The 20,402-nt window shown below is 43.1% G+C and overlaps 3 protein-coding genes across 8 annotated transcripts in view; 1 reads left to right on the forward strand and 2 right to left on the reverse strand.

Annotated features, from left to right (window-relative positions):
* Nucleotides 1–307: 307 nt before the first annotated feature.
* pigc (phosphatidylinositol glycan anchor biosynthesis, class C) lies at nt 308–2,559 on the reverse strand. Its single transcript, XM_029149271.3, has 3 exons — nt 2,458–2,559; nt 1,450–1,681; nt 308–1,341 (listed from the first exon to the last, which is right to left on the reverse strand). Exons 2-3 carry the CDS (start codon nt 1,675–1,677, stop codon nt 685–687), a joined length of 885 nt encoding a protein of 294 aa, XP_029005104.1. The 5' UTR covers nt 1,678–1,681; nt 2,458–2,559; the 3' UTR covers nt 308–684.
* Nucleotides 2,560–2,857: 298 nt separating this feature from the next.
* On the reverse strand, nt 2,858–6,399 carry tmed5 (transmembrane p24 trafficking protein 5). Its single transcript, XM_029148962.3, has 4 exons — nt 6,060–6,399; nt 5,451–5,548; nt 5,187–5,367; nt 2,858–4,594 (listed from the first exon to the last, which is right to left on the reverse strand). Exons 1-4 carry the CDS (start codon nt 6,246–6,248, stop codon nt 4,376–4,378), a joined length of 687 nt encoding a protein of 228 aa, XP_029004795.1. The 5' UTR covers nt 6,249–6,399; the 3' UTR covers nt 2,858–4,375.
* Nucleotides 6,400–7,137: 738 nt separating this feature from the next.
* The window catches only part of suco (SUN domain containing ossification factor), a 28,514-nt gene continuing 15,249 nt past the window's right edge, over nt 7,138–20,402 (forward strand). For all 6 annotated transcript variants that reach the window (XM_029145849.3, XM_029145851.3, XM_029145850.3 and 3 more), the window contains exons 1-4: nt 7,138–7,428; nt 18,390–18,489; nt 19,207–19,308; nt 19,504–19,808. In XM_029145849.3, coding sequence (XP_029001682.1) covers nt 7,376–7,428; nt 18,390–18,489; nt 19,207–19,308; nt 19,504–19,808 — 560 coding nt within the window. In that variant the 5' untranslated portion in view covers nt 7,138–7,375. The remainder of the gene's footprint in view (nt 7,429–18,389; nt 18,490–19,206; nt 19,309–19,503; nt 19,809–20,402) is intronic.

The following is a 20,402-nucleotide window of genomic DNA, read 5'->3' on the forward strand; positions in this document are numbered from 1 at the left end:
AGCGAGAAGGAAGCGGCGGTGCAGGGCGACACCTAGCGGTCAGTGGTGAGACTGCAGCTATCAACACGGGTTGGGAATGATCAGCTGAATTATGGGCACACGTCGACTTCATCGTAGTTCTGGTGCACTTTTTAGAGACACTCCTTCCGTTGCAAGGCAGACATTTCGTTTTTTTTATATCTAGAAACACTAGATACTTGAAGGTCTGCGGTGCTTCCCTCTGTGAGCAGGAAACAGGTGTTTTTCATCAGCTGGCAAAGGCGTTGCCCCATGTGACGTCCAAGTTTAGCTGAAGCAAGACTCGAGATCACATGTTAAAACACATTTTTATTTCAGTTTGTAGCCGACTTAGAGCCCTTGTTACTTGTATGAAGCCCACAGTGTTAAACAACACACATTTACAAAACCATTTGTCACAGATTAAAACATCTCTGATATAGAGTTTCTGCATAGTTTTACAATAAGTCCAGTTATTAAAGTTAACAATGCACATTAGTTGATACATCTATACAAGTTAACGTACAATGCAATAGTTTAAAAAGAGATTTACATTCTGTAAAACAAGTTCTCATCACAGGGTTAACATGATAATTTACAGCATCCACACAATACTGATTTCGGAAATGGTTTTTATACAGAAACACTTGTCACTCGTGAGTTTGGCCAGAAGCACTGCTCTGCGCATTAGTGCATTAGACGGATGAGGTCCTCGTGGATCACAGCCTCGTCCCAGGGTCCATGGATGTTGTCCTTGTGCCTCTGCAGCCTGACTAGCAGTAGGGGACACAGTAGTGTAACACTTACTAGCGCTAGGGTCAGAAGCACTGCTCCCCCACCCGACTGGGACCCCAGACCTCCTACTCCTCCCAAACACACTCCCACACACACCCCAGTAAACTGTCTGGGAGCATTGTCCCTCAGCTTCTGTAGCAGGCAGGGCCACAGAGCGAACACCAGCAGGGCACAGCTGAGCATGGCAAAGGTGTGCACAGCCCCAGGCAACCTTGAGGCTAAGCACACGGAGGCGAACAGGGCTGCGTTTAGGGAGAGACTACCCGGGGGTGAGGGCTGGGCGTAAGGGAACGACACCAGGTGGGCCAGCAGCATCACGGCAGACATGGCGTACACCGTGTCTGTACTCACAGACTCCGTTAGCGTCTTTAAGACCGGAGAGAAGCCAAAGGTGAAGGAGAGGAAAATGGAGGCACTCTGGAGGTCAGCGAGATGGGTGCGAGGCTCACAGCCCGATTCAACCTGAGTCATCAAAGCTTGGTGCAGTCCATAACCTAGCAGTGCACATATGAGAGTGGAGGATAGAAGCACCTCAGGGGACAGTAGACCCTGCAAGAGCAGCACATACAACATGACAGTAAACATCATATACACATTTCATATACACAACGCAATACCACATAGTAAAGGCTCAGGTTAAGAACCACAGATTTGTACCTGCTCCATGTAGAGCCAGAGGGAGATGAAAATGGCCACACAAGACAGCTGCTGTCCGACAAAACCCGCTTCTTTCACCACAGCCCAGTAGTGATACTGCCGGATGCCCTCGTTCCTGCGCAATTCCTCCAGGAATCGCACATCCACATAGTTGTCGGGGAAGGCCTGGCGCTCCCAGAGCACCTTGCGCCAGGGCACCACAGGTCCTGGGGCACTGTCTGGCCCCATCACCCTGGTCAGAAACACACACACCCAGACAGATCTAAACACTGACTCAAGTTCTACTTTTAAGACCTTTAATAGGTGATTCAAGTAATACAGCCCAGCATCACACATGTGATGTATATGAATTTGGTTTGACAGGGAACTGTCCTACAAAACTCAAATCCACAGCTTGTCTAATGTGAAAACTCATTTAACTCAGATAGTATGATATCAAGCAATATGTCCGAACATGTTGGATCATGATCAGTGCTTATAACCAGGACATCAGGTCCTACGACTGGTTCCTTATACCCTCTCTAAACTGGGCAGACTGGCTTCAGTGCTTCTGTACTATTCCTGCTGCATAGGCGGAACTTAGACACACTCATTGCTCCAGGCTCTAACGTGTTCATGTGTAATACCTGATTAACTACACTCCACCAGTCTGTGTGTGTGTGTGTGTAAGAGAGATCCATAAGGACCCCTTTTTACTTTCAGTATCTCCAACTAGCTTCCTTTAGCTAGAAGCTAATGTGTTAATGTCGTAGCTACAGTCAAGGTACATATAATTTAATTAGATATTTAAGTTATTGATTTAATCGGCACTGGTCTTTGATCAAACCTTGGATGCTGTGTTTGCGGTCCGGTTCCGATCCGGATCCATTTTTTAAAGCAAATATTACATTGATTGGAGTATTCACCAACTTTACGCTAAATTAAACTCAGACGCGATGTATAATGGCTCAAGAACAATAACATCTTGACAACTGAGTGACCAATTCGAAGTAAGGCATTTAAACTTACCTGGGATCATGAATTGATTTTGTCCAGCGCCGACTGACACTATAATCTTTTGTCCGGAAGTGACGCTGGCTGTCAGAGCTCACAGCGCCCCCTGTCGTTTGAGTGTAGTAAACACATGTCACTTAGTGTCTGTCAGGTTATTTATTGTCTTGTCTTCCTTCATTTATTCAACCATTACAGAATCTTGTTTGGGAATCCATTAGACTTTATAAGACACCAATAATCTATTTTTGTATGTTTAAATTAGGGTTGTGCAGACTGTATAGCCTGTTCTAGAATGTAGTTGTAGAATGTAATTTGGATCATGTAACAAACCCTGTTTTAGAGATATTTTTGGTCATTACACAACAACAGACTTATAGGTGATAAAATGGTGTGTAGTCTTTTATTTTTTAAGTGAATCAAAAACAGGTTTTATTGTTTTAATACTAAATTGTCATTTGCACAAAAAACAGAATCTCATCACACAGTACTTAAACATTGCATACCACTGGGCGATTAGTTGGGCAGAAGTGTGAAGGATGATAATGAGCAGTGACAAAGACATAAAGGACGAACATTTCCTGGAATCAGATGTTGTGCATAGTATAGCAGATATACACCAAACTCAGAGACATGAGACATATATACCTACAGCATGGCCATCAAATTAAATCAGTTTCACTCTTCAAAGTTTAACTTCAGCAAGGAGGTGAGTGACAAGGTTCCGTCTGTGGAGATCAGTAAACACAAAGAAAAAAAAAACACTTTCAGCTCCAATCACAAGTCACCATAACACATTGTCAAATAAACGAGATAAAAACCTGTGACCTGTTTGTGGGCCCCAATAAACCCTTTAAATTAAAGTACAAAATGAAAACAAAGCATGAAAAATAAAGAAATAACTTATTCTATGACACCAAAGGCAGTGTTATCATCAGTTTAGTTTTAATACAAGACAGATGATGTTACCAAGGCAGTGGAAGTCTTAGTCATATTAAACTGAGCAGTGCACCCACATGTTAGTGGTAATAACCTTCTAGGTGTCAGAAGATAGAAATAGACTCTTGCCTGCACAGAGAAAAGCAGGCTCACACAGAAGATGCCTGTAAGCAGATACCTGCCAGCAGCTGAGGCTCCACAGTAGTGAAGAAGTGGAGCATGCATGCTACAAGCTCCCAGGTCACGGCAGCGTGAAGTAGGGCAGACGTTCTACAGTGGGGTAGAGGTTTGGACATTGCCTGCTTCCATTTCCATTAATAAATAAAGCGATGCGGCCCAAAAACAACATTTCAGTACTGGCATAAAAGTAAAACAGTAACAGATTTATTCATTAATAAGACAAATGTTCACAAAATGGAAAACATCTCAGAGGCCTCACAGACTAAATAGAAAACAACAAAGGTATCCTAGTTTAGACATTTTGGAAACAAGCAGATGAACGTAACATATGGGGGGACATGCTGTTTTTCTCTGCTGTTCAGTAGAAATAGATCTAATAGTTCAGAGTTATAACTATTTCTTCATACAGCTTAAATAAAAAAATCATATCCGTTATTAAAGAGGACATCTTAGCATTGGGGCACAAGGCTCTGTTAAAAAAATACTCACATCATAAACATGCTACTTCTACCACTTTCTTCGTAGACAAAGAGCAGCTAGTGGGACTAGAAAACAAAGCAATTTTCATCCTGTAGTCAAAAGCCTGAGGTTTCAAAGCAGAGTGGGCTGTAAAACTTCCTGTTCCCAAGCAGGAACTCCTGTTGTCCCATAAACTCCACAGGACTGAAGACCAAAGAAACAGTCGTGGCACATTTGTTATCATAAATGTCAAAATGTCTGTGTGTTTTTGTTGAGAGTCACAAGGTGGAGAAAAATATCCCAAAGGTGTCTGCAGGGAAGTGTGTTCGTTTTCTCTGTCCGTGCACGTGGGCCAGTGTTATGTACGAACTTTCCTTTTATCATCAAACAGCGAGCGGAGCAGGAAGACCTGAAGCCCCGATACCAGCACCATGACAACGAGATTGAGCGTGGACCAAAAGTTCACCCGGTCAAAGTTACTCTCCTGGAGGTTTCGATCGCGGGCCTCAAATGCGCGCAGCAGTGTCTGGATCTGTACGCTTTTCCCTAGCCGAGACTTCACACCGTTGATGGTGTCCTGGAGGAGAAAAGACACGACGGGTCAAATATGATAAGGCTGGAAACTACACATTTCTATTCCGGCAACTAAACCTAAAACATTTATAATACAGCAGAGTGATCAAGATAAAGAGATTGAGGTCTTGTTAGAAGTATTACTATGGAAACAAAAAGGCTAATCAGGTGTATTCCTTCCCGAGTATAAAAAAATACTCCCTCCACAGCTGGAACACACATTTCCTGCTTATGGTTCTCTTAAGTGACCTCTCGCACAAATGAGTCCTTTAGATGTAAAGAAGGCAGCGGAGACTGTGGCGCAAGCTAAAACAATTGGCTGCACTGAAGCAATAGGTAAGAGTTCATGACATCTATTTTTGTGACACCACAGGAACCAGCCGCGACTTTGACGCTGTAGCAGATTATTTTGTGAATAGCTGGGTCACCAAGTTCCCCTAGTGTCACCCTGTGACAAATATGTCACTGACAGATAGAGACACAAGGTCTAAAACACAGAGAAACAGTAAAATAAACTCACTTGGGGCAATTTTTAAATTCTCAATCGTACATTCATGTGAAATTTAATCTTGATCTGGGATTGGCTACACCCTCACCATGATGTCTTCCAGCTTCATGTCCAGCATGTCTGTCCCATGGACGTACTCCTTCCAGTCATCTGGCTCCTCATCTTGGTCCATGTTGTCTAGGATCAGCTCGAAGAAGATCAGCTTCTCAGAGACCGTACTGAATGTGTTGTCAAAGCAGAACATGTAGTCTCCATCTTCGGTTTCGACCCTGGGGGGAAAAAAATGCAGCGCTTCCAGAAAAATGTATCCGTGTCACCAATGACTGTGTCACACATGATGTACATTACTTACGTGTGCACTCCATCGGATTTGCGATAGTCACTGAACAGCAGTTGGCCAGATGGAGAGGAGATGTAGAAATCCACATCAAGACCTGCACCATCTAATACCTGTAATTCATGCAATTTATTTAAGACTCACAATGTGAGAAAATACTATAGTTTTATAAGTTTTGCTTTCAAGGCTTCTCTCCCTGAAAGAGATAAGCCACCCTGTTCTCCAGGCTAGACACTACAACAGGTACACAGGATAAACTGCTTGGTATGTGGCAAATCCCTTAGATGCCACATTATATGAGTCCAACTCAGAGGTTGATTCAGGATTTTAAGATGCACACTGACCTGCTGAACAGGTTCAACAATATCCAAAACCAAGTGGGAGTCACAACCTGCTGGCTGCACTGTAATGCATTAATACTTATTAGAGTTATTGTGGCTCTTTCTATATTTAAGAACAGTAGCGAGGTGGTGATGATGATAATAATGATGACGATGATGAGACTAACACCAGTTCTGACCACTGCAACTGTGTCATTCATTCGGTTCACAGCTACGTTTGAATTTCCTCAACTAACGTTACAACTTCAAACCAGTTTATCCCGGTGATGAAAGTGTTTATGACCTGATATTCAATCTCCAGTGAGGCGTCTCTCTTCATGGTCTGGTAGAAACATTCCTTTCGACCAGCGGGCAGCGTGAACGTGAAGTCGCTGTCCATGGACTGAGAGAAGGCAGCCAGCGCCACAAAGCTGTCCGAGACGAGAGCCACGATCACGGACAGCGCACACAGAAATGCCGGGACCGACGCCATCGTGTTGTCCGAGTCGCTAAAAGCCCCAAACGGTCGAAGGTCTCGCGGTCGGTGGGATCAGTGAGCTGGTTGAGGCAGCTAATAGAGTTCGCCCAAAACTTCTGACATACACTTCTGCTGGAAATGTTCTGAGTAGTGACTACCGATGGTTCAGGACCCCGCCTGTTCAAAATAACAACACATTGTCGTTTACTGTTCTCAACAACGCCTGATACATTTGATGTTGTGTTTACATAATAATAAATTGGGTGATTTTTGCATTGTTTTTTTCATTTGATATTTATTGATAGACTATTAAAGCACAGGCGAATTCAGTATCCCGTTCAATTTGCACTTTGGAAAATGTAGTTTTTTTTATTTACGCGCAACGAATAAGAACTCAAGCTATGAAATACTGTAAAACAGATTATTTATTTACACAACAAAAGACTATTTGCGCAAAACAAATACCTTGACCAAAATTATTTATAGGGAGGACATGACAACTACAAAACGATAATTCGATAATTTGCAAAATGTGTCCGCTGTTTTTTAATACAGATAATAGAAAAACGATTTTTTTTAAAAACATTAATAGGCAATTTTTGCGGTTGTTAGACAATGTTACATATGTTTTGGTGCTACATGCTGTCAGTTCACACACTTATTTAACTTTTGATGTGAACTGGAACCTGACATCAGATTGTTGTGCAATAAATGTGAACATTGCATTCCTCTAGAAAAAAAATCTTATCATGAATTAGATAACGCGTCCCGTTCGTCAGTCTCCAGCTCATCGGGGGGGCGGGGTTTTCCTCAACGAGTTGCCACCTCCCTTCTGATTGGGTGGAATATTTACGTAGGTCTCCTGTGATTGGTCAGATGTATGCAGGGGTTGAACTTACCGAGCGCCATCTAACCCCCAGCAGCAGTAGAAGCTAAAACCGAAATAGGGGTGGACGACTGGTCCGTACAATGAAAAACAGTACAACTCCAGCGTTGGTTTTAACCACAGACGCCTGCACTTCGCCCATTTGTGATTAACGCAGGCTCTCGGCCAACAGCAAGCTTGTCTGTGGGGTTTTGTGTAGACGCGAGTGACCAGAAAAACCCCAAAGAGCGAGGATGTTGGTCCCCGCGGGAAGATAATGAAGAGGCTGCGCGTTTTGTTGGTGTGCCTCATTGTAGCTCTGCTGTTCTGGTAAGCTTCGCCTCGTACCTCCATTTACGTTATGAAGCAAATGGTTAAAAGAATGAGAGCTTGGACAACACAAGAAGCCCGTTTCCCGGTAGCCGTACTGTCCCTCATGTGACTGGGTTCACGTCTTGTATGAGCTGTGTTCAGTGACAGGAACCATCCGCGCTACGCGGCTAACATGATCAGCTAGTTACTGTACACTGTCGATATGGCCAACGATTAGTTAACCTGTAACCCAGGAGCCGTGTGTGTCTATGTCACTTATTCATATGACCGCGTGATAAAGTTTTGTTATTTGAATTGTTATTGGAGGTTTATCTAGCCAGCTGTTGATTAGCACCGCAGCTAGCAAGTGTCGTTGGACAGTGATGTTGGGGCTGATAGCGTGTGACAAGCAGCTTTCTCTGACAGACCTGCTGTGTTGCCCAATATCGGTTTAAACCACTGAGTTATTATTAAGTTTAAAATCCCATCAAACCCGTATTATCACCGAGTAGCAGTAAACAGATGTTATATCCAGGATTTCGTTGATTCAGGCAGGAGGCACTGACCACACAATCACCCAGTTTATTACTCTATGAACCAGCAACTTGCGTTTCCCTGAGATTGATGATTATTGTCATTAGTGGTACAGGATTTTAAATAAGGATTTTGTTGTTATAAACACCAATAAAATAACTTAATTTGAGGATACATAACATCTTCACCGTCAAACCCCAAGAATATACAGTTTGTGTGAGACTACTACCTAGTTGAACACGTGTAACAGTTATTGATTGTGTAGTATAAATAAGTGTCCCCGTCCTTACCGTCCTGTACATACACAGGACGGTAAGGACGGTGGTAAATTAATCAAGGCAACTCATGAATTTGTCTAATCTCACAAGCACGGAGCAGTTAACAATACACAGGGATCATGGAATAGGATTACCAGCCCAGCTAACATGCTACAGTACCTTTATCCAGATTGGTGACTCAGGAGCTGACTGTGAATGTCCAGCGTGAAGGCTGCAAACGGGTTTGTTTCTGTCAGCCTTCTGCATTAGTACGGCTCTTCTGCAGCAGTTCTCTAGTATCTCTTAACAATTGTGGTTAAAAGAATACAAGACGCTTGATCTGTGTTGTACAAAAGAATCTATATTAGAAGTACAGAACCACCCATGCAGGGACTTGTGCTTCTACCAAAGATGCCATATCTCTATTTTACTCTCGTGTCCCCTGATGATAACAGTTGTCCAAAACCAGTGGAGCTATTTTCCTGCTCCCTGTTTTCTCACTGCACTGGAAGGAGATTTTAGTGTTGATGTTTATTAGATTAAAACCAGGATTAGTGATATTTAATGCTGTCATAGATAAATAAAAGTTAAGTTAATGGCAAGTTAATGTAAATAAAGGCTAAAGGTAAAAGGTTGGTTGTGTATTTGCGAAATACTTAAATCCACTGTTCAGTCTCTGTAATCCTTGTGACTTTACAACATCGTTATGTTAGTTTTTTAAGGGTTTGGGCATTGCTCAAATAAGGTTTAGCATTGTTTTCTCATGTATTTTGCGCACAAACAAGGAAGACAGAGGCTAAGAGGCATTTGGCTCCTCCTCCTGTGATGAAGAGCAATGAAGACATTTATAGTTCCTGTTGAATTAAATCTTTAAATGAAATCATTGTCACAGCTAACAGCTATATTTGATTTCAGCTTTACATCTCAGTTTTTTGCTTAAAACCTTGTTGCACTTTCACAGTTTTTCCCAAACGGACTAATGACCGTGCAACCATGCGCGCAGAGTTCATTACTAATGCAAACCCTTTTTAACGCGCTGCTGTGAACTTCTCGCTCCAATGTGCCAACTCTCACACGTCCCAGAGGGAACAGGGAAACGGGGAATGCAATCCTTGCAGTAATCCAAAGGTCTCCAAGGCAGCGGAGATTTTAGGTGTGGAAACAGGGCTTGTAATAAGTGACCGGTGGTAAGGAGTAGGTGGGGTGTGATTCACCTACTGCTTTTAATAAATCTGTATAGCCTGTAACATCAGGGTTGCTTGTTTGTTTCTAGTTCAGAAAAAAACTGTATATTACTCAGACTACCATGAGGATATCGTGCAGGGATCTCTGTGCTGCAGCTGAATTTTCTGTGCGTCATGGTGTCCCTTCCTTCCTGTGGTCAGCAACAGGGTTCTTATTATGTGTAAGGTACGCTGGGTCAGGCTGACATCAGCATCGCTGGAGAAAGTCTATGCGTGTGTAATGAAGCATGTTTGTGTCAGGGTGTGCTTTTCCAGCCACGTTCACTGACTGTGGCATTTCAGCGCTTCTCTGTAGTCACACAACCCGTCTTGCAGGTTACAAACTGAAAGAACTACAAATAAACAGCGGCTGTGGCCAGTGCATTAGTGAAACATAACCGCATGTGTCATCATCTCATTTGGTCCCAGTGTCATAGGCCTATTAGTTTAATAGCCATTTGAAGATTATTGTTATTATATAACATGATTACAAGACTCATGGCCAGATGGAGATTTCATACTACAATTCACTCGACTGCAGACACAAAATTTACAACGCATACATGAGCATCTTTAAGTAAAGGAAATAATCCACTCTGCACTCAAATTTTATTATCTATTAAATGTAGGCACCTGGTGGTTTGGCCTCTGTATTATTTGCTCCTTCTAATTATACTCTACTACTCTAAGCCATGTTTTGCCACAAACCTACCTTGATTCTGCTTGTCTTTCTGATTCTGATTCTGCTTGTAGTCTTTTAGCTCACCCTAAGCATCTACACGTTGATGATCTTTACAGTAGGTGCTTTCACTTCTTTTGTCCTCTGCTGAAAGGTCATGCCTTCTTAACAACAGTTGTTGAGCAAGCCTGTGTAAGAATTTCTACTTTGCAGTACATAAATACTGTAAAAATACTCAGTGAGTCAGCGGGGGGGTTGTCTATACAGTACAAAGACTTTTTGTGGGTAAATAAAACATACTTATATACAGACTGTACTCCTTTGTCCGTGAACTTGCTCAAAGGCAACGTGAGCACAAAGAGTGAACAGAAGGAGTGGAGGGTACCGCTTTAGGGGCCTCTCGCTGAGAGAACATGTGGGCTGAACGTGCTCCGCACACATCGTAAAACGTTGCCTTTCGGGGGTTTGTTGTTACATAAGTCGATTCTCCTTGTGTTGCCCGCGTGCGTCAGCGTCCAAGAAGCCCGTTGTCACTGCCTTGTGTAAGTAAATGACATGGTAACACAGACGTGTTTTTTTTTCTGTCGTTGCCATTAAAAGACGGAGGGTTGGAACTGACCACGGCAAAATGGAAGCTAAGTAGACGCTCGGAGAACCTTGTTTGCGTCAGCTTTTTCCTGAAGCTCATCACCTTCAGACTGCTGGTTTCATGTTGCTGCCTTTATTAATGTCAGGGTCTTGGAACAACCTGCAGTGATTTACACTTATTCAAAATTCTGGCCATATCCTTGTACTTAATTTATTTCCGTGACTTTAACTTGTTTCATATTTTACATTGCCTGCGGAAGCCACATGGTAGTTACCTACAGATTGAGAGTAAATTCTCATGGCCCACCCCTGGACTCCAGCAGCTCTGGGCTGGTAGCCCCGGTCTGTACTTGAGGAGACCGAGCTGCACTTTATTGCTCCTGACAAGCACACCGAGCTGACTTGCCTGCAGGCTGTTCAGTTTCCTGGCTGCATGTTCCTTAATGTTTTACGCTCGCACCTTCTTCTAACGAGTAATGTCACAACACCTGAGCCACAGCCAGCGCTGGGTGTCTTATCTGATTCTAATTATGCCGCAGAGTTTGGGTGAAAAAAACACCCAAATGTCAAAAACAGTCTTATCTGGTGTGCGTATACAACATGAGTAGTCAGGCTGCAGTTGCAGCTGCGGCAAACGTATGGTGGAGGACTGGACGGAGGAGCTTGATTCATAGTTGTCCTCTTAGCCTTTGCTGTAGGTAGCACATGGCGACAGGCCCCTACACCATGACTATGCGTTTATGGCTCTGTCTATACTTCAGCATGACTTGCACCTCCCCAGAAACGACAGCTGTTAGCAATTTTTTCCATTTAAGTAATTTCATTAGAAGTAACTATTATTTTACTACTATTAGTAAATTGCATTTTTTTTTATTTAGTCTATTTAGAGAAATCTCACCCCCGCCACGTTGTGTAATATAAAACTAAGAAGTTAGCGCATGAGTTTTGTTCTTTTCAGGTTGGTGCTCATGCACCTTGGCTTACTTCCTTTACTCAACGAAGGGTTAAAGATTATTGCCCTAAACTAAATGTTAGTCTCGCATCCGGCAGCTGTGTCTGCAAATAATGTCTCATTAGCAGAACAGATACACTAAACAGCCTCTTTATTTGTGAATTTAAGTTATTTTTAGTTGGGTTTCTTTAGCATTGTCACTTGAACTAAATATAGTTGGTTTTAAAACCCGTAGCTGTTTCCGATGAACCTGATAACACAACGGTTTTGCAAAGTAAAACTGATACTTTTTTCTCTTAACTTCTGGTAGCAGGACATAATTTGCAAAATCCTGTTTCGCATATAATGTCTTGTCAGAAGCACAGTGTGTGTTGAACACATGCCAGTAGCCTGAGGCTCAGCGGTTAGGAGTAACGCCACTGTTGACAGTGTTGGTGAACAGTACTGAGGGTGGAGAGCGTTAAATATTGAAGGTGGAGACTTGCGTCACACCCGCAGTGCTCTGTTACATGTGCAAGCATGTATAAGAGGATAGCATGACAAAGGAAAGAGGAGAGTATTATGACAACTTTTTTTGGTTTTGATCATGGTTATATGGTAAACACATCTATATGCCATTGCTGTAAAACATTAAGAAGCGTCAGTGGTTTCACCAGGAATGGCTTGGATCCTGCCTTGTGGCTTGGTCATTACACAAACACAGGAGTTGCTTTGCTTTTTCCTGGTCTTCGGAGGAAAAAACTCCCCCACCTCGGCACACAGTACTACGGGTTTCATGTCTTCCCCTCCCCCTCCTCGCTTTCTGTTCTTCACTGTATCTGAAGCTACTAACCGGGAGTTCAAAACAGATCTTCCAAGCACGTACTCTAGTACTGGAAAGTGTTTAAAAAAAGGCATATTTCAAAATTAGTTCTCAGTGAGATCAATTTTTTTTTCAAAGTATTTTAACTATTAATGTTTCACCAGGCTGCAGCTCGTGGGTGCAGTCTGTCCTGGAGTGAATGCTGGAGTTTTTGTTCCTCTGCTGTGCCTGCTGATGCATATATACTGATGAAGAATGCTCATGGACTGTGTTCACGCCCACCCCATCAAACCCTTGCTGGCAAAGTGGCTTTCCCCATCACATTACATTATATCACACGGCTGTGTCCCCCTGTCCCATTGTCCTGAACCTATGTTCTCAGGCTGCTTTGATCCACTGGTCTGGGACAGTTATGACTGTGGACATAACCTCTCCCCCAAACCCAATTTAGTCTTTTAGTCTTTTGTTAAATAAAAAACCGTGTTATTTATTGTAGCAGCACAAACATAATCATCTAGTAAAATTACTTGAAGAGCCATTATTGCTATTCTTCTTCTAACGACAGCGCTCGTGATCACTGTTGGCTGTGTGATCATGCTCTGTGTCAGTGAAGGAAGCATCTTAGGTAAATATAACCTTAAAGAAGCAACTGGTGACTTGTATGCCACAGCATTACAGATCTGTGTCCAAATAGAGGTGTGCCTGTTCATTCATGCTGCATCCTAGAGAAAGGGTCCAGTGTAAATCTTGTGTGCGTCACAGAGCTGGTGCAGCCAAAGAGGAATTGGAAAAACAAATAAGTATCTCATTAAAGCCAGTGTGGATATGAGATTATAAGGCTTTTCTATTTTATAAAATGTCTGTACGCATGTCATTTACAGTTACCAGATGTCGTGATCAGGCTTTAAAATGAGAATAGCGATGCTGTGGCATTCTGCCAGGGAATAATGGCTGCTAAGAGTCATAAAAAAGACACCAATCAAGTTCTGTTTCAACAGAAACATGACAGTTTGTAAGACCTTCTGTAGCTTAACAGATCTTCAGTGGCCCAAGCTAATATTAGCCAGGTTTATTCCAGGTGGTAGGTTGGTTTTGTGGGGGCAGAGGTTGTCCTTCATGTTGAGCTGCTGGGGTGAAGGTTGTGATGATGTGGGTGTTTGTCCTTTTCTTAAAATGTGTGGAATAGGGTTTCTAAAATAAAACACACTCTAAAGCATCATCCCACAGAGTTTGGGCCTGAGTTCATCTTTGTATTTTGAACATAGGAGAAAGGAAGGCAGTATATGATCTTCACCACATCAACACACTGTAACCTCCATTACCTGGATCTTTCCTTAAGAAATTAAGATGTTTTTTGGGCATTCATTCTTTCTCAGACATCCTTTGGTGCAGCACAAGTCCTTTCATTCCAGACAGAGGTCGATCAGAGAGAACTGTTTACTGGTGCAGCCACTGTGTCCTGGCTGCTCGGAGGATGCCACAGTGGAGAGGATTATGGTGGATCAGAAGGCTTTACAACAAACTGCAGCTGTACATGCTTCAGTGTAGAGAGAAGTGGCAATGCAGACATCCACACGCAGACACACTCAGTCATCTAAGGCTGGGCTTCTATACTTTTAGACACACACACACACACACACACACACACACACACACACACACACACACACACACACACACACACACACACACACACACACACACACACACACACACACACACACACACACTTTCACAAACAGTGATTCCATGTTTTTGTCTGCCTGGCAGATGCACTGGCCTACTTTTGCTGCTGAGCCCTGGCACCGCTCCCTGTCCCACAATCCACCTCTGCCCACGTGGAACTTGGATTTTCTCGCTTCAGCTCATGCTCGCAGTGTTTTTTTTTTCTTTCTCTCCACTGTGTGTTTGTAAAGCACAGACCGTGTTGAGTCAATGTGGTTCCTCGAACTGCTTGAAAAAGAAGCTGCACTGGGAGAAAACTGTTGTGTTTATTTACTTTGTTTGCTCTTAGTTGAGTTCAGTTGAGTAAAGTAAAAGGTCGTCATCACTCCGTTCTCCACCAGCTTTGGTTTGTCTGTTAACTTCCAGCATGTCATTCATCAGGAATATTATGAACTTTAGTGGAAAAACATCACAAGACTTTACTCTGGCTCAGGACACACAGTTATCCTATTCACTTTCCTGTCAAATTCCAGTGAAGCCTTAAATCCATAATAACGCAGACCCTCTGACTTGAGCATGTTTTCAATCATTTTGTTTGATTTTCTGCACTGGAGTTTCATACTTATTGTGCCATTATCTCTGTTTAGTCACAGCACTTGACACAGTGACACAGATTTTATGTGTAAGAGAATTAAGGGGAGTAAGTACGTCACATACTGGTGGTTATATATAGGTATAAAGGGTGTGTGTGTGTGTGTTAAAGAGAGAGGAGATAATTTATGTAATGACCGCAACAAGCCAGTCCAACATCTAAACCAAAAAACACAGACTGTGCAGCCCTTTTATTTAGGCCATGCGTGGGTTTCGTTACCAATGTCGTGCTGTGAAAACGAGAGCGAGTGTGTATAAAGAACAGTGACACACGTGTTTCAGGGCAAAATAACAACAATCTATGCATGTGAAAACCTTTGCTCAACATTCAGATGAGCAACGTCCCTGAGATGAGATCAGGGCACAGTTTGCATGCCCTGACGCTGGTGATAATATTTAAATGGTTGCTGGCCCAGTCTGTAGGTACGGGACAGTTGGTTTCTTTTGGTTTGTTTTGTTACAGCCTGTGTGCTGAGCTTGAATGGGCCCCTAAAGCTAACAGGAAATATCAGGGGATTTGGCTGCTCGGAACCAGTCCAGACAGTGTGTAGGGACGCGCAGCCAGTCTGTCTGTGCTCACTCTGATGCCTTTTCTAGGCATCATTTACTGTATATTTCTGCATTTTGTTGTGTGGCAGCTTTTGGCACCTCTTAGTTGCGTCTGTGGCTGATGATGCACTCTGTCACGGGTGAGTGAGGTTGAACTTGGACTTGGTCGACCCCTCAAATGCATCTTCCACAGACACTGAGTGGTGTCAAGAGACTGGAATATCTCCTTGAAGTCGCCAGGTGCTTCTAATTGGAACACGGAACAGAGAATGAGGAAGAGCGCATTTTCAGGCTGCTGAGTCATTACTCTTGCCTCAGGCTCTTCCTCCATCCACTTGGCATCGAGCCACGGCTGGTACTTAACATCTATAGCACGCTAAAACACTCTTCCGGTGGTCTGCGTGTTCCCTTACATTTGTGGGTCTTGGGCTCCCTCTTCCACTGTTGCATATTCACTTGAACTGGAAACCAGGTCACAGTATAGCCTCAAGTCAGACGCTCTCAGAGCAGCCCTCCTTTTTCCCTTTGAAAGAACTATCGCGCCTTTCCCCTCATTCATGTAGATGACACGGAGCAGGAGTGGGAGCTTGGATGAATTCATGCTTAACTCATTAAGTGCAGGACAAGTGTGGTCTTGAATTACTTCATCTAGTTTAATCCCTGTATTTGAATAGTAAGGATTTGAATAGAGATCCACCACTTGGAAGGTTGCGGTTAAACACCGGTTGACTTTATGCAAGTCAGCACGATTTGCATTTATCGTCATGGAAATTGATTGTTTGCACGGACGTGTTCACATGTTATTACACAAGTAGAGGCCTTTTTAAAAAAATGATAGCGTTTGCACAAATGAGTAGTTAATTTATAAAATGCTTATTTTTAAACAGTTTATTTATTTTTCACTTGTTAGTTTTTACACCCTTTAGGATAAGACTTAATTTAGGACTTTTCCCTAAAACTAGGATGTGAAACTTCATTAAGAGCATAAGGTAAATTAAACCTTGATACAAAGAAGAGTTTGAGTGCCTGGTAAAATATTCAGACCATGCCATGGGTATCATACCAATTATACCAGCACTGATATTCTGAAGGCCTCAAGTTAAGCGAGCGAACGGCAAATATTGAGCGTGACACAGTGACGTGACCACAGATGGATGAGTTCGAGCACATGGGATCTTGTGAGGAAAGTAAATATAGTTTCAACAAAAAATAAAACTTGTTTTTTTTAGACTGTCCTCCAAATCGAAAAACACAGCCCATCACATTTATTTCAGCTGGGGAGCAGGTTTCCCTTTGGGAAGTGGCACCATGGGGTCGCCCCAGGAAACACTGCACCACGGTGCAGGAAGGAAGTTGGATCTGGGTCATCGTCCGCAGGGTTTTGTCCATCAAGGCGCCGCGTGGACCAGTTGCTTGCATGCATGTTTACTCTAATGCCGGATTACTCTTTAATGTGAGCACCGCATCGGTCCTTGTTATCCTTTAGACGGTCACAGCCACAGCATTGCTTTAACACTTGAAACTGATCTATACACAGATAGCGTGTTGTAGAAGTTAGATGTAATTTCTGTAATTCTGTCTCTTTTTTAATCCTCACTCTTCTGTATTTCACCGCCTGTAATGATGATGCGTGATCATTTCTTTTATATAAAAATATGAATCATCATTTTGGCACCACAAGGATCCTCACGACTTGCTGCCAATAAACCTTTACAGCCGTTCGTTACATAACATTGTGGAATCTTCAGTGAAATATGTGAAGAATGTCCTTGAAACATCCATGTGTTTGCACGACATCTGAAACGCAACACAGCATAGTTCCAGCCTTTGGTTCTAAGTTTAGCCAGGAGCATATATAAGCCTATGGTTTATATTTACTGCTTAGAGCTGTATGCTGAGATCTTAGGTTGCCTTTAATGTCTGTGTAGTTTCTTCCCGCATTTTTGCTTAGCTCATTATGAGGTGTTTATGCACATACTAACATTTGCACGTTTCAAAATGACACCGTGAATGTCCTGACAGGGTCCGGGCAGTTGTCTCACATTTGAGCACAGGACAGTGTTGTGTAGCACCTATGTTCAACATATAAGCAGCGTCACATCCATCATTTACCTGGCTCTCAAGCTTTTGCTGCATTTTCTTCCTAGCAGGCTAAATTTGTTCAAATGCAAAGGAGTATAATCCTTGTACAAAGACTATCCTATTTAGTGCTCATTGGCTCGTGAATCATCATGTCATCATTCAATCCCTTCAGATATGATTAGACACAATCCGGTTGAGAGACTCTCTGAGTGACAGGACCCTGATTTGCACAGATGGTTGTCTCTGTAATGTGTGGGGTGTGTGTGTGCCCGCTGCTCATCTCTCTGATGGCCTGGCTGACAGGGTGCTAACATGACGGTGCATGTGTCCTGCTCTCTGCTGACATTAATATTTAGCCGCTCAAGGGCAACCACTCCAGTTTCCAGAATCACGTGGTCTTTCTGAGTTGCGTGCCTTTCCATGTCAGTCGTCACAAGGCGACGTCATGTCCTGCTGGAGTTTGCATTTTTTTTTTTTATTCTCGTAATGTATTCTTGCCTGTGGGGTTTGAGCACATGCACAGTACACATGTCGGTTCCTGCAGAACCTGTAGACGTCATTTAACAAGGTATTTGTACATTACATAGAAGTAGTTAAAGTGTTCATCTTCGCGCTTGTTTCTCTGTGTGGACAGCTCTTCCCTGGAGTCTTACTTCAAGTGCATTTGATGACTTAACATGGGTATAGAATCATCAATTATCATGTTTTTGCAGTGGCCCAGTTGTCTGGCACAGATGTTGTAAGTGAGTCTGTGCTCCAGGCATCTCCTTGCGCTGGCCCAGTTTTATTTTGAGCACACTGCGCCTAAAAAGTAACTGGTTTTCCATCATTCTGTACTATGCATTATGGATACATGTGGAAATAAGCGATCAGATAGAAACCATGCAAAGTAAAAGAACACTTATGTAACCTTTGTATCCTTAAGGTATATGTGACCAATGTAATGTGTCCTTTACTTGTTCTATATGGTGATAATACTGTTGCGTTGCTGTTTCAGGTGTCCCAGTCAACATGTGTATTGTTCGGAGCAGAACCCAAATCAGTCTGCTGGGGACAAAAGCCCTGAAGGCCACGAGCAGGACTCCACACAACACAAGGTCAGTGGTGGTTTATGCAACACTTTGTTGAATAAACTGCATACAGTTAAACTCACTTAGCGCATGGATGCCAGAGGTGATTAAACGTTCTTAGTTTGTTTGGCTATTAATGTTAGTAACACACTACAGACTACTGGTCTTACTGCTGGATGATATGATTTGATATAGGTCATAATTGGAGACCCGTGGAGCTTCGACTTCATAGTGTGTACTGTACTGTATTCTCTGTTCCACATGGTTTTGCCGCCAAGGTTAACATTTGATACCCTGCGTTCGTATGAATGGACTCTGAGTAGTTTCTGTGTGGTAATGTGTGTAAAGGGATCAGAATGAATGATAATTTGGATAGCGAGTGCGCTTTGGTATTCACGTGTGAGCACAGATGAAGTAGGATCATTGTTCGTGGTCCAGCAGCGAACAGGCGATGCCAGGGCGGTTCAACAAGCCTGGCAGTCGGTCGTCCGCTTTAAAAAAAACGCCTTTGTGTGTCAACAAAGGGCTACTTCACAGCCGGAGATGCAAAGGCCTTTGTACATTTGACATTTTCACACAAAAAGCTTTGGTAAAAGTAAACATAATTCAGTAATAATGTGTCGCTAACAGTTTAAATTGTTCTGTGATGGTGCTTTAAATGCAGATAGTAATCTTTCCAGTATTGTAAGTATAGTTCTTAATCAAGACTAAAAAGTTTTCACCCATTTTTGTTTTTTTCCCCAGGTGGTGGAAGAATGCTCGACACACACGTCGTATGATGTGGGCCTAGAGACGGAGAGAGCAGCACTGGAGAAGCTGAACGCACACGACAACACAAACAAACAGGTAACATGATAAAGGTCACTTAGTAAAGTCAGTCTAATGCTCAATAAGAAAACAGCCACAATGGAATAACACAGCATTTTAACCTGCACAAATATGTGATTCATCATTGTTCCGTTCATGTGTTGGGTTATAATCTATTAAACAGGAACAATTTTTGTTTAACATGTTTTTCTGTGTGTATTTTGCTTTTTTCAGACTGTGAATCTTCGGGAAGCTGTGCTGGAGGAGACGAAGCCAGATCCAGAGTCTGATACTGTACCTGTTGCTCCTGAGCCAGATGCCAGCGCGGACCCCCGAGCCGAGGGCGAGCTGCAAACTGGCATCCAGGGCCATGACCAGAGAGCCCCTCTGTCCTCCACTCCAGAAGCACCCCCAACCTCAGCAGAAATCTCTGGTCACATCCCCACTGCACACCAGGGCCTGGAACCGGACCCAAGCACCCCCCCACATGAACCCACGACCACACCTACCTCAGAGGGGGCGGAGCCAGCTCACCCAAGGTAAGCCCAGATTCACATCCTGGCCTTTGGCATTGGAGGCTGACTGCAGCCACAAGGCAGTTACGGTGGTCACAGCCAGCTTCACCCCGGTGCAGGCGAAGTGTTTTGTCACATTGCATGTGTAGTTTGCACATTTCTTTAACTTGGTGTCTGTTAAGACGGCAGGTTCTTAACTTTTGCTCCCCTTTTTTTATTTTTTATTTATTTTTATTTTATTTTATTTTATGTTTTAATGTAACCACCGATGACAAACTGAGGAGCTGTAAGGAGAGCTGGTCTGACTCTGGATTTTTCCTTTTCCTGGAATTTATGGGCAGCACTGTGACATTACACTGAACTGCTTATGCGCTTGAATTTTTGTCGCATCGGAAGCTTATGGAAATCACCTGTGGACATAACACTGTGACCACCCATCTTTAGTCTAGATGCGTTCTGGGTAAACCCTCAATCAACCCCATCGCTTGGAAACCCTTGGACTCGAGCATCACAGCAGCTGCCACACCAGCGTCTGACGTTTCCATCCCTTTAGTTCATCCATAACTCTTTCCATTCATTCATTCTCTCTCTCTTTCTTCCTCTCTCACTGCTCTCACT

This window comes from Betta splendens, chromosome 4 (assembly GCF_900634795.4).
Source record: "Betta splendens chromosome 4, fBetSpl5.4, whole genome shotgun sequence".
NCBI lineage: Eukaryota > Metazoa > Chordata > Actinopteri > Anabantiformes > Osphronemidae > Betta > Betta splendens.

Excerpts from the sequence above, each read along its gene's own strand:
- tmed5 (XM_029148962.3), bottom strand. The coding sequence starts at position 6,248 with ATGGCGTCGGTCCCGGCATTTCTGTGTGCGCTGTCCGTGATCGTGGCT. Across the intron at positions 5,368-5,450 it reads AAATCCGATGGAGTGCACAC|GGTCGAAACCGAAGATGGAG; the intron begins GTAAGTAATGTA and ends TTTTCCCCCCAG. Across the intron at positions 4,595-5,186 it reads TGAAGCTGGAAGACATCATG|GACACCATCAACGGTGTGAA; the intron begins GTGAGGGTGTAG and ends TTTCTCCTCCAG.
- pigc (XM_029149271.3), bottom strand. The coding sequence starts at position 1,677 with ATGGGGCCAGACAGTGCCCCAGGACCTGTGGTGCCCTGGCGCAAGGTG. Across the intron at positions 1,342-1,449 it reads TCTGGCTCTACATGGAGCAG|GGTCTACTGTCCCCTGAGGT; the intron begins GTACAAATCTGT and ends CTGCTCTTGCAG.